Consider the following 12,142-nt stretch of genomic DNA (forward strand, 5'->3'; position numbering starts at 1 on the left):
TGCCAGGTTAACCATGACATAAATAAAACACTGTTTTAACTGGGCCCATAAAGCAATAGGTACCTGGGAGTGCACCTAAGGTGGGGTTTGTGGGAGTGGCTTCTGATAAATCCACTGCCTGGAGCACTGAAAGGATTGAGGAGTGCTGGGGGAAGAGTTGTCCTGTGTTAGTGCTGCACACAGGATTGTGAAGCACTGCCAGTATTCAGAATTGGCCACTCAGGCTTTTCCCCTGCCATGAAAACTTGGTTATAAACGACCACATGTAGCACGTCCTGTTTGTGCCTTTATTAATGCACGTGCAGGCCGAGAGTTCTTGAATTTGAGTTGATGCTGGTCAAGAAAATATGCAGCAAAGCTGAAGGCAGAAAGTAGTGGAAAATCAGCTTCAAAAAGGTACTTCATGAAATTCAGGTAATGTAACAGATGAAATAAAATGCCAAAGTAACTGTAGGATCAGCTGTGTCAGTGAGTGGTTCAGTAGTGAGAGTTCAGTTCTTGGTTCCTAAGCTCTGTGTGAGTATCACAGGCTACAGATGCTCTGATGAAGCCTCTTTAAGGACCATTTTTGGAATAACTGAGCAGCAGAGGTTACCTTTGTGCTTATGCTTCAGTGATTTATTAAATATAAGGATGAGTTCCTTCTTACCACAGGTCCAAAACCCAGAACTTGGGCATCCATGTGATTTGACCACAGCTCTGCTGGACATGCCACCTTCGGCAAGGTCAGGAAAAGTTAGGAAAAGTCAGACATGATCCTGAGGTTGTTTTAATGTGGTTCAAGTTGCAACACTTCGTTCTTAGTGAGAACTTTTTGTAGGAGTCAAATTCTGAGCCCTGGTGCAGCTCTGACAGGGAGAGCAGAGCAGAGCTGGCAGCGCTGGCTGGGTGAGGCTCAGCCCTGCAGGGGGGAACTGCAGAGCAGGGATGATATCCCTGTCCTCTTGAGATGGATCCAAAAGGCCTTGGGGAGACTCATAATTCATTTGGAGAGAGAAAATATACATTTTTCACTTCTAAACACTCCCCAGAGTTGTCACACCTTTAGACAGAGTGGAAACTCCTGTGATTTCAAGCAGCAAGCTGTACTGGTAGGAGAGAAGCAGGCAGGGATTCTCAAAATCTAGCAGTTGGTATCTAAAAATATTCATGTACTTTTTACATGTAGGAAATAAATAAGTTCATTAATTTTCTTTAAAAACTGTAATTTGGAAGATTTCCAGGCCTTTCTGAATTTAAAGTAGAAGCAACTACTTTTTTGAGAGTATTGTTAACACTACCAATTACAGACTGGCTGTGAGGAGACTTCACTATGTGAACCAGTGATTTGATTTATAACAGCAAGAAATTGCTGTCTAGTAACTAAATATGGTACAAGTTTGTAACTAGGATTTGATACCCATTGTGTGTAGATTTTTGTTTGGGGTTTTATTTTTAGGCTGTAGAGTTTTTTATTCTTCAGTGCTTGATATAACTGTAGCAAAATGGTTCAGAGAAGCTTGTGCCCTCTCTTCTGGGGTGCTCTCTTCACTCCAGATCAGGGCACTTGTAGACATTGTCAGTCCAGGTTCCTTTTTGTGGGATTTGCTTAAATTGTCCCAATTCAATATTTTTAAATAAGTAATTGAATTAATTAAATAAATTTTATTGTGTGCTTGCAGGAAACATTATTACCAGTTTATTTGCCTAATGATATGATGAGTTTTCTCAGATACTCTACATGAGAATAAATTGGTGATTAATTCTCAATAGATGATGAGGATGAGAACACAACTGAAGTGCATTTTCCCTGGCAGTGCTTCTGTCTGGCTGTCATTCAGCAGATGAGATGCAGTTTTTCCTTCTTTCCTGAGGAACATTTAGAGCTGATAAATGTGAGGCAGGCAGTGGAAGCTGTCAGTGCATGAGATGAAAGATGCTGAATCGATCTGTGGTGCCAAATAAACTGTTCCTGCTTCTCTTTAACCAGACAGAGGAGCTACTTCCATTCCTCCTGAGCAGCATTTCAGTCTTCCCAGTGCCCCCAGCCTGTTGCCATGGACAGTGGATGGTGGTGAGGCCCTTTCCATTCCTCCAGCCCTGCTTTGCATCCCTTCCCTTCCCTGGCCCCTGCCCTTCCCTGGTGCCCAGGGAGGAGAGAGGGTGCAGTTACCATTCCCTTACTCAACTGAGTGATGGTGGAGACAATCTAACACATCATTTGCTTTTTCTCCTTGAGGTTCTCATGACCCGAGGAGTTTACAGGGAAATTTGGCAGTGAATTAAACCAGAAGAGCCAGAAGGGTGCTGCAGAGAAGGCAGAAGGGGAAAAGTGCCATGTGAAGGATGGGAGCATGATGGGGCTTAGAGTCCAGTGGCAAAACAGACAAGCTGCAAATAGAAATGTTTACCAAAGCTGGTATTGATGTGGATGGACTGTTTTGTTTGTAATCAGAATAACTGGGGTTGGAAAGGACTTCTGAACATCATCTACTCCTTGTCCCCGGTTCAAAAATCAAGCACAGGAGAGACAGGGGTAGCAAAATCATGTGTGAGACATCCCTGGGGAACATCTGAATGCTGCACTCACTTGTGGCAATGATGTGGCCCTGGCAGCCTGGTAGGATTCAGGAGCTGGATGTAATTTAGGAGCTGGTCTTGATTTGAGAAAGAGAATTTGACCAGGTAATGTCTCAAGTGCTCTTCCAGCCTGTTATGTAATGAATGTGTAATATTAGAGATATAATAATCATGTTATATTTTTTCTTATGAGCTTTGTGGTCTGTTAATTTTTTTATGGTTCTCAAAATCACATCATACATTCCCCACATTTTGTTATAATTTAAGCGGCTGTGTTCTACTAATTTTCCTCTTGTCAGAGTAAGAACAAAAGAAGATGAAGTCTTTTATAATGCTTGAAAATCAGAGTATGTGTTAACTGCAAAGTATTATAATGATGCTTACTGATTAATTTTCACAGAAACCTTGTTAGAATAGGTCAGTACTACTTTCATTTCTTGTAGACAAGGAAATAAGTGGCAGAAAGTGGTTTTGTTGAGGTCACAGTTACATGTTAGGGGTGCATATGTCACTGAAAATTGTTTCCTTTGTGTTTCCCTCCAGTCTGTATTGCCTCTCAGGACAGAGGTTAGGTGGTAAATTGAAGGCAGCTTGTTGATGGAAGTGAACCTATTCAGCAGGGATAACATTTCCTGAGAGCAAGCCTTTTGGGAATAGTGACTTTTCCTGTGACAGAGCTCCGAATACATCTGAAAATAATTCACTGCTAAGAGGTGGTTCAGAATTAAACCTGGAAAGGCAAAAGCAGGGAAAAGCAAAGGCTTGGATTTAATACAGTTATTCCTCCACTGACTTTGTTTGAGTAATTAAATGCTACATAATTGCTGCACAGTGAAATGTCTGTTGCTTTTGCTTCTTGTTAAATATTATTCCTTAAAATAACAAAGTTGCTTCATCTAAATTGGGGTGCCATAAAATGTGTAGCACTGGATCTTGCGACTGGCACTTGCATGTCTTCTAAAATGATTCCTGTGGATCAGTGCAGAAATGGATTCTCAAAAAGTCAGGGGAAGTGGTTACCTCTAATACAATTAAAATCTTTCTTCCTGTAAGAGGTTGTTAGGAGTTCCCTGGCCTTGGTCATTGCCAGTGACCATCATCTGGATAAGGATATTCCCATATATCCCTTGAAGGTTTGGTCAGATGGGATGGGAATTAATATTCTTTACCCTCTTTATGAACATCTATACTGATAAAAATAACATACCATGGAAAGAGTGTGTTTTTGTATCAAAAATTTTGTAAAGGAAGTAAGTTTAAAAGAAATCCTTCCCAAGTGAGGAAGAAGTTGCTTTGAAAATTGACTGTAGCCTTGTTCAGTTACCCAGAGACCCCAGCTGATGCATAGGGAACAGATTGATACCATATATATGAAGACATATTTATTAAAGAAAGAACTTAAAAGACATTCAGTATGGCCAAAAAGAAAATCAATTTAACAGGTTTAAACAACGCACTGAGCCTTGTCTAGCACTGGATTACTGCTACTTCTAGTCAGAGATCAAACAAAACAGCTTGAAAATCAGTTTAAGACAAAGCTTTGGGTGAGCAGGTGAGGGACCAATAATAATGTACTTTAATGCACTTGAAATACTTTTTTTTAAAGGGAGGAAAAAAAGAATCATGACACAGGGATTTTGTATGGATCCTTAAGGGCAGCACTGGTAGGACAGGAGCATGTTGCCTTCATTTAGCCTTTCATCCAGAAAAGCAGGACACCGAGGTGGGAATGAGCTGTGCATACAAATGGATCTCTTCTTTACATGTGTGTAACTTCAGCCATTATTGAGGTGCAGCCACAGGCACAGAAGGGGATGAAATTGTTACAAAAGACACTGAACTGCACGAGGATTAGGTGTGAGCTGCAAGTGAACATGAAAGGGACTCAGGGATTAGTGGGTAAACCCAGCCCCATAAAGCCAGTCTAGTTTTGTGCAAACCCCCCATGTGTGCTGCTGAGGAGGGTGCAAGCAAAGGAACTTCTGGATCTTTGGGGTCCCTTTTAGAAGAGGAACCCAGTGAGTGCCTGGTGCCCATTTTGACTGTGAGGTTGGGTAAGGGTTGGAATAGTTTGTGTTGTTGTTGTACAGACTTTAGGTGGGCATCTGCTTTTAAAGAAACTCTAATTTGAGCAGTGGAGGAAAGGCCTGAGTAGAAAAACCACATGCTGTTGTGGGGAGGGAGCTCTGCAGGTGAGAAATTTTGGCTTCCTCAGGAGAGCTGGAGCAGTCCCACGGAGTCAGTTTGGAGTTAGCTGCTGGACATCAAAGCTGTGCATTCTCAGAAGAGGTGAAGAAGGTGGCAGTGCAGGGGGCTCCATCCTGCTGCCTCATGGAGTGGGGTGGCAGTGTACTCAGTCACTGCATTTCCACTTCCCCTGGCACCACTGAGCCCACAGTGCCGTGGCCAAGGCTGGGCCAGGAGCAAGCACAGCAGGGAGCACTTGCATCTCTAAAACAACTGCCAAGCCAGTGCATAGCTGGAGTGGCTCTTCCTAAGGAAAGTGAATTTGTACGTGGCTGACAGGGGACTTGGTAACCTGCCTGAGCAGCGAGAGATCAGACCAGGCACAGAAAGTGATAGCAAACACTTGCTGATAAACACAATGCTGAGAAACTGCCACAGCTGCTTGTCAACCTGCTGGGGTTCTGTCACTGAGGGCTTTTTGCCACCTCTGTGGTGCTTCTTCCTTCTTTGGTCTAAAATTAGAGCCAGGACTAGAAGGGGAGCAGGAAGGAAATCCATACACTTTGCTGACAGTCACTAGAGTTGCGCTTTTTTGTTTTTAATTGAGGCAATTAAGAAGTGGCTTCCATGTTCTCGGCTTCCTCCTGCCTGTTGTAAACTAGCTTTGGTGGGATTACATCTCCAGCCTCGTGGCACAAAGGATTAATGTGTGTTTTAAAGAGTGGAAAGCTGTCAGGGTGCAGTGTGAGCTGGTGGCAGTTTGTGGTCACCTGTGGGCTCTCAGGTCACCGGGGAGCAGCTGGAAGCAGACAGGAGCTGAGCTGTGGGGGGAGACAAACTCCACTCACGGCTTCCAACCTTTGTCCTTGCAGGCCGGGTGTCGTTTTTCACCTCTGGATCAGAGAACCTGCACCGGGTGGAGAAGGTGCAGTGGGGCACTCGCTTTGCCATCACCATCTCCTTCACCTGCGACCCGGAGCACGGCATCGGGGACCCGCTGCTGGGCTGACTCCTGGGCCTGGGATGGAGCTCAGATGGGAGGGGAGAAGCCCTGCAAGAGGAGAGGAGAAAGGGAGATACCACCTCTTGTAACCTCACAGGCAATTAGAACTGCCCAGCTGTGGCAACACGTTGTTTTCACATCTCCTTTTCCATGAACATTGCAAACAGTGGCTTAAGAGCAATCTTAAAATTGATGCATTCTGGAAATGGTTTGTCTTCATGTGCCAAAGGAATGGGCTGTGAAGAAAAAGAGAATGGGCTCCACAAAGAAGAGAAAGTGGGCTCTTAATTTTTTTAATATTTAAAAAAAATTTCTTCAGTTTGAAAGATACAAATAATCTTTTGGGCTATGCCTTGATCTGACTCCCCAGGCTGCTGTTACCCATTCAGTTCTTTAGTTTCTTAGTTATTAATGTGATGTAGAAAGTCTGACCTAATTTGATTGAGCCAGGTGAGTGTTGCTCTCTAGAACACACCTTCTCTTGAGAGGGATGGATTCTCCTGAGTGTGGGATCAGTGGGAAATGCACCTGGGTTTGGCTACTGGGACTTGAACTTTTTTTATATTTAATTATTACTGATTCAATATTCAGGAAGTCTCTCAATAGCTATTTTTGGACTTCTCTTTTCGAGTTTAGTACAAAGGCTTTTTCTGTTAATGAGGACCACTGGAAGGGACTTCCAAGAAGAGATATTTGCATTGTAATAAACACATGCATAATCTTGACAAATACTTTGGGTTTTTTACTGCAATCAAAGATTTCTGTGGGTCAAGAGGTTGATAAATAAACATTAGAAAAACCTAATTTTTTTTCTCAAATTCTGAAGTAGTCATGTTGATCTGGTCTCTTACCTGGATGTATAATTTCTGTGAAACACTGAAAATCTGGGAATGTGCTTTGATTTTGATTTTTTTTTTTTATTTTTATGCATACAGTTTGGACTTTATAAGGTACCCTTTTATGGAAATAATAAGTACAGGGGGAATTACACTGGAGATCAATGTGAAGAGGAATGATAAGAGGACACTTGGACTTGTGAGGGCTCTCACTGGGCACACCAGCAAGATTAGTCCTCTGTAATTTCATTTCATTGTTCTGAAACCTGAAAAAGTTTTCCTTGTCTGTACTAACAAGGGAGAATTGTTAAAATGGCTGGATACAAGGAAATAATAAACTTGGGTTCCATATTGAAATACTTGTGTTAAAGCCTGTTTATTCCAAGGAATTTGCATTACACCATGTTTTAAATCCAGGTGGAGGCAGACCAAGATCACCAGCAGCTTTATGGGATTGAACTTGATTCCTTCCATTACCCTGAGATTTAAATGTAGGGCTTTTCCCCCCAAAGTATGGCAGGAGTCTGAATGTGAGTGGACATGTGTTTGCTGGTTTCCCCTGTCGTGCCAGCTGAGAGTGGCACTAAAAGGAAGCTGCACTTCTGGAGCTGCCCTCTGTCAAATCCTGCTCAACAAGCTCAACTCAGACCCTGGGGGAAATCTCAGCTCATCTCTTCTTGGATTTTCATCTTTTGAAGATCCTGTGTCTTGTAATAACTGCTGCCCATGGTGTATCTCCTGCTGGGAACTGTTCAGAAAGAAAATCAAGCTGGATTTTGTCTTTTGGAGTCTTTAAGCCTCAGCAGTCTGGTTAATATGATGACCAAACCTGTCACCTGTAATTTGCTGGGAAATTGTGCACTGTACATGGTAGGAGAGCTCTTCTTTGGGAAAAAAGCCAAATATTTTATATGTTTTACTGCCACTGAGATTCTTCTATTTAGAGCTTCCATATCCAGACTACTAAAAGCAATGCTTAGATCTAGGGAGAATTTCAATGGCAAATGAGGAAGTGAAGTGAATCTAAAAGTTTCTGGAGGTAGCCTCCAGCAGGAAGCAGTAATTGCAGAATATTCCTGGGGCAGAGTGGAAGTTGAATTCACTGCTTCATAGGAATAAACTTGGATTAATTTATTTTAGGCCACCTAAATACCCTGAATAACCTTTTATTAAGGGTCTCTCCAGATAATGACACATAACTCTGAACTTGAAATACATTAATTTCTGTCCTTTTTGACAGCTGCCTGTTGCTGCTGGGAACGGCAGGGCTCTGATTCTTACAACCCTGAGTACTCCAAGGGCAGGATTTGTTCAAGTAACGTGAATCTGATGCCAAGCTGCTGCAGAGAATGCTCTTAATTGAACAGAGGTGATGACAGAACATGGCTGGATGTGTCCCAGTTGGGTGAGGACTTTTGATAAGAGCCTTTGTACTTAAAGAAAGGTCGGTGCTTGTGCACTGTGAGTTGGGGCTGAGTCCTGATGTTAAAATTACAGCTTTGCACCTGAAAGCAGGCTTGTTACAGGGAGCTGGGAATGCTGCTTTGGATTTGGAAAGGAAATTGGAGGAAATGGAAAGGCTGCTGGTGTGAAAAGTGCCAGGGTAAAATAGAAAATGCAGCAGGAGAGCAAGCCAGATTTGACTCCCTACAGTGAGACTGAATGTCCTGAGGACTTCCATGAAGCTGAACTACCTTTAAAACCATATTTCCATTCAGATGTTTTGTGGCATATCAGGAACTTTAGAAAAATTGATGTGTTTTTTGGTCAGATTAGATTTCTAGTGTACACCTACCTTTCACTCCTGTAGATTGCATTACATTTTAATTTTTTTATCCCCTGTGATTCTAGGAACTCCAGGTGGATTTCTTGGCATTTTTTATGTATAACATTTTCATTGTGTAAGCAGTTGTGGAATCATTATGGCTTTTAATTCCCTGTAAGTCAGCTGAAGGTTTGGGAAGGTACACTTATATTCCTGAATATGTATCATCCACCTGAAATATTCTGTGCTCCATCTCAATCAATTCAAAGTGCAGAAATGTTTACAAGGATACCCTATTTACAAAAGATTTTAATTTGGATTTATAGCAGAAATTCAGCTTCATGTTTTATTTTTAAGGTCAACAGCAGGGTGCTTTAGGAGGCTGTGGCACCTAATAAAATGTGCATGTTAAAATAAATGTAGCTGAAAAGGCATTGATGATGACTGTGCTGCCAAGGAAATCTGGTTTTGTTTCTTCAGTTGTATTTCTTAGTACTGAATTGCTCCTTCACAGCCTTCCTTTCCACAGTAAATGAAGATAATATTGCTTTATATGCCTGGTGTTCCTTCTCCATCCAGATATCCTCACACAGTGTTTTGCAGGGGATTTGGTTCTCTCCAGTCTGCTCATGGGGAGCTCTGTGCAATATTTTTGTCTTGTCTAAATTCTAGGGGTAAACCCAGGAATTGCTGCAGGAGGTCGGAGCTCTGAGTGGGGAGGAATACATAAAACCAATCTACCTTCTCCAAGAGGAAAAAAAACAAACCCAGCTCCTGTCTTTCCTTTTTTGAGTCTCTTGTGGAAATCCAAGCAAACATTCCAGGAGCAGCAGAAGAGTCATTTCCTTTCTGAACCACAGGTGGCTCTGGCACCCCTGGATTATCTCAGCCTGGGAAAACCCAGCTAAGGCAGGTCCTGGAGGGGCTGGAATCCTCTGCAGAGTGTCCACTGCTCCTGCTGGAACACCCTGGAGCTCTGCCCTGCTATTGGGAAGCTGAGAGCTCATTTTACATCATTGCTTGAAACCTGCTTTCAGCTCTCCCTTCCTGATTGTTGATTTATCCCCAAAGTCTCTGTGTGGCCATTTTTTATCTTCTGTGAGTGTTGGTGGCTTTGGACTAGTGTTTTTCAGGGTGGACTGTTCCAAGGACATAAAGAACTGGCCAGTTTCCCAAGTACCCATCTTTGGCTGTGTCCTTCATCCCCTCAAGTCACTCATTTCACCTCTCACGGGTGTCCCAGCACACCTCAGCCTTGACCAGCAGCAAGTCCTGACCAGGGGATAGAGCTCAGTGCATTATTTATTCATTGGCTTGCTGGCACTGCAGAAGAGCTGGCTTTTTCCTCTGATCCTTTTAGCCCATGTGGGGTATTAATCTCTATGAAGGATTTCTAACTCAGTTTTTGAGATTTTTCATTCCTCAGCATTCATTTTTTTTCCCCTCAAATACCCTTAATTTTAATTCTAGCAGAGGCATTGTCCATGTTTAGATCAATTATTTCAGAAATATTTATTTCCATCTTGCCTGTTTTCCTGTAAAGCTGAAATAATGATAAGGAATAATCAGTGTTGCCTGCTGTTGAGCATTCTTGTCTTTCCTGATGCCTCCTGGACAATGAGCAGGGAATTTCGAAACAGGTCCTAGAGAGACTGAGTCAGACCTTGGGATCACAACAAGAAATGCCTTGCTTGAGTAGTTCTTACTCTGGAATCAAATAAAGCAGACTGGAAGTAACATCTCCTTTATTTTGTAGCATTTAAATGCATCTAAACAAAAAAATCTGGGTTTGCTACTGGATAATCCTGAGGCTGTCCAAGGAACCTGGACTGGGAATCCATGAGCTGCCAGGTCAGATTGATTGATCATCATGAGCTGCACTGAAACCTTCCCCTTTTTGAAGGAAAAATTTTATTTATAGGGAGAAGCTGAGATTTGTGGAGCTTTCATGTTTCTGGGAATTTCTTGTAGTAGTCCTCCAGTGTTAAAAAAATCTCATTTTAGACATGGATACCCTTCCTATTCTTTTATTAACAAACCACAGGAGTCCCTCCACCCCCCCCAAAAAAGCACCAACTGTGTTCCTGAGCCACAATTTTTCTGTTCAGACAACTTGAGCATTTGTGTCTTTCTTGTTCCTCAGTTTATACAACTATTTTAAGCTGTTTATGTAGATGCCTGTACATTTTGCTGCTGACTCCACAGGAAAAAAAAAAATCTTGCTGTTTTCCTTTGAGAAATCTTTTCCCTGCCAGGGGAAGGTTTCTGGGTGGATTCCTACCTTGGAGGTGACCTCCTCAGCATTTTAACTTGCCAGCCAGACCATTAAATCTTGTGGAATAAACAAAGGCAGGTCCTAATGGAGTCATTCTGCATGTCTTGGCTCTGGGTGGTGCTTTGGTGTTTTCTTCCATTCCCTCTAGCAGGGAATTGTGTTTATTTCTGATTTATGTTACTGAAGAGCAGAGGTGTTCTGGGAGTCCTCCCAGCATAATGGAGCTTTAATTGTGGTTCACTGAATAACCTCATAAAAAGAAGGCCACGTTTTACCAGGTGATTCAAAACTTAAAAGGCTGCTGTGAAATAAGACAAACTCTGGGCCCTTTTAGTCGCAGCACTTCTCAACACAAAAGGAATGAGAGAAGTGATCTTGCACTTGGATTATTTCTACTTTGCTATGGGCCATTAATGTGTGTTTTCTTGGTTTCTTTACTTTAAAGGAAATTAATCTGATTAATTCCTTTCCACAGGGATGAATAGGATCAAAATAAACTCTGAGTAGCAGGGGAAAAGCAATACTACAGAAGTCAGCCAAACAGAGGGGGAAGTTAAATTTAAGATGGTGTTAGAGCAGCACCAGGAGATTTCTCCCACACTGATGTGTCCATGTCAGTTTGAAGTGACATTTTCTCCTCCTCCTCCTCACTCTGCTTTATTGTTTCATTAGAAGGTCAGACAACTGGAAACTGAGAGCTTTCAGGCAGCAAAGCTCTTCTGTTCAAACCTTTTATAAAATTTTCAATAGGACCTCTTGATAACCATTTGCTTCAGCTATTTATCCTGTCCATCCTTTGTTTGAGTTAATAATGAACAATGAATGCTCTAAAAGAAGTGATGCTACATCCACCTATTTAAAAAATGATTAATTACACATTCTTCTGCATTTATCTTGTGGATCAAATGGCTATTTTTTTAAGTGATGGTGTCCTCCACACATAGCTTGTGTCTGTTACACCTTTTCTAGAACTGGACAGAATAAAAACCTGTAAATAAGAAATAATCCAAGAAGAAATTAAATCTGAATTAATAAATACAAAGAAGTGTACAGAAAGTTTCCCCTTAGGGGAAAAAAAAAAAAGGTTTGAAATACTTGTGGGTTTTGGAACTGTAAGAAAAAACAGAAAAAAAAAATTAAAAATAATTGATTTATTAATCCTTTAGTGCTGTAGGGAATCTGCACCTGCTGCTCAGTTCCCTCCACTGTACTCTGCTTTCACAGGCTTGCACAGTACCTGGAAATCCAGTCCTCTCCCTGCCCATTTTCCCTTTCTAGGTACACATTTTGATGGAGATCTTGATCCTTTCAGACCACAAGCAGGAAAAATCTGCTTTCTCTGCCTGGGCACCAGCAGCAGATGAATGCCTGTGGATTTCCCAGGAAAGCTGTTCCCAGCTGGAGCAGTGCCCAGCACAGCTCGGGAGGTGATGAGGGCTCACTCAGCTCTCATTTAGCAGCGCCTTGAAGCCCTCCCCTCTCAACTTGAGACCTCTTGACTTTGTTTTCTGAATGCC

General features: G+C 42.2%; 1 protein-coding gene across 7 annotated transcripts in view; it reads left to right on the plus strand.

The window, feature by feature from the left end:
- The window catches only part of OGFOD3 (2-oxoglutarate and iron dependent oxygenase domain containing 3), an 82,806-nt gene that overhangs the window by 27,929 nt on the left and 42,735 nt on the right, over positions 1-12,142 (plus strand). The window contains exons 9-10 of one of the 7 annotated variants that reach the window (XM_086857402.1): positions 1,970-2,053; positions 2,219-2,356. The exons of 3 other annotated variants lie outside the window; for them this stretch is intronic. In XM_086857402.1, coding sequence (XP_086713528.1) covers positions 1,970-2,053; positions 2,219-2,265 — 131 coding nt within the window. In that variant the 3' untranslated portion in view covers positions 2,266-2,356. Of the gene's footprint in view, positions 1-1,969; positions 3,397-5,618; positions 6,943-7,825; positions 11,643-12,142 lie in introns of those variants that run through there. 3 more of the 7 variants (XM_023938512.2, XM_086857403.1, XM_086857400.1) reach the window with 3 other exon arrangements.

The sequence above is a fragment of the Cyanistes caeruleus genome, chromosome 19 (assembly GCF_971803275.1).
Source record: "Cyanistes caeruleus chromosome 19, bCyaCae1.hap1.1, whole genome shotgun sequence".
NCBI lineage: Eukaryota > Metazoa > Chordata > Aves > Passeriformes > Paridae > Cyanistes > Cyanistes caeruleus.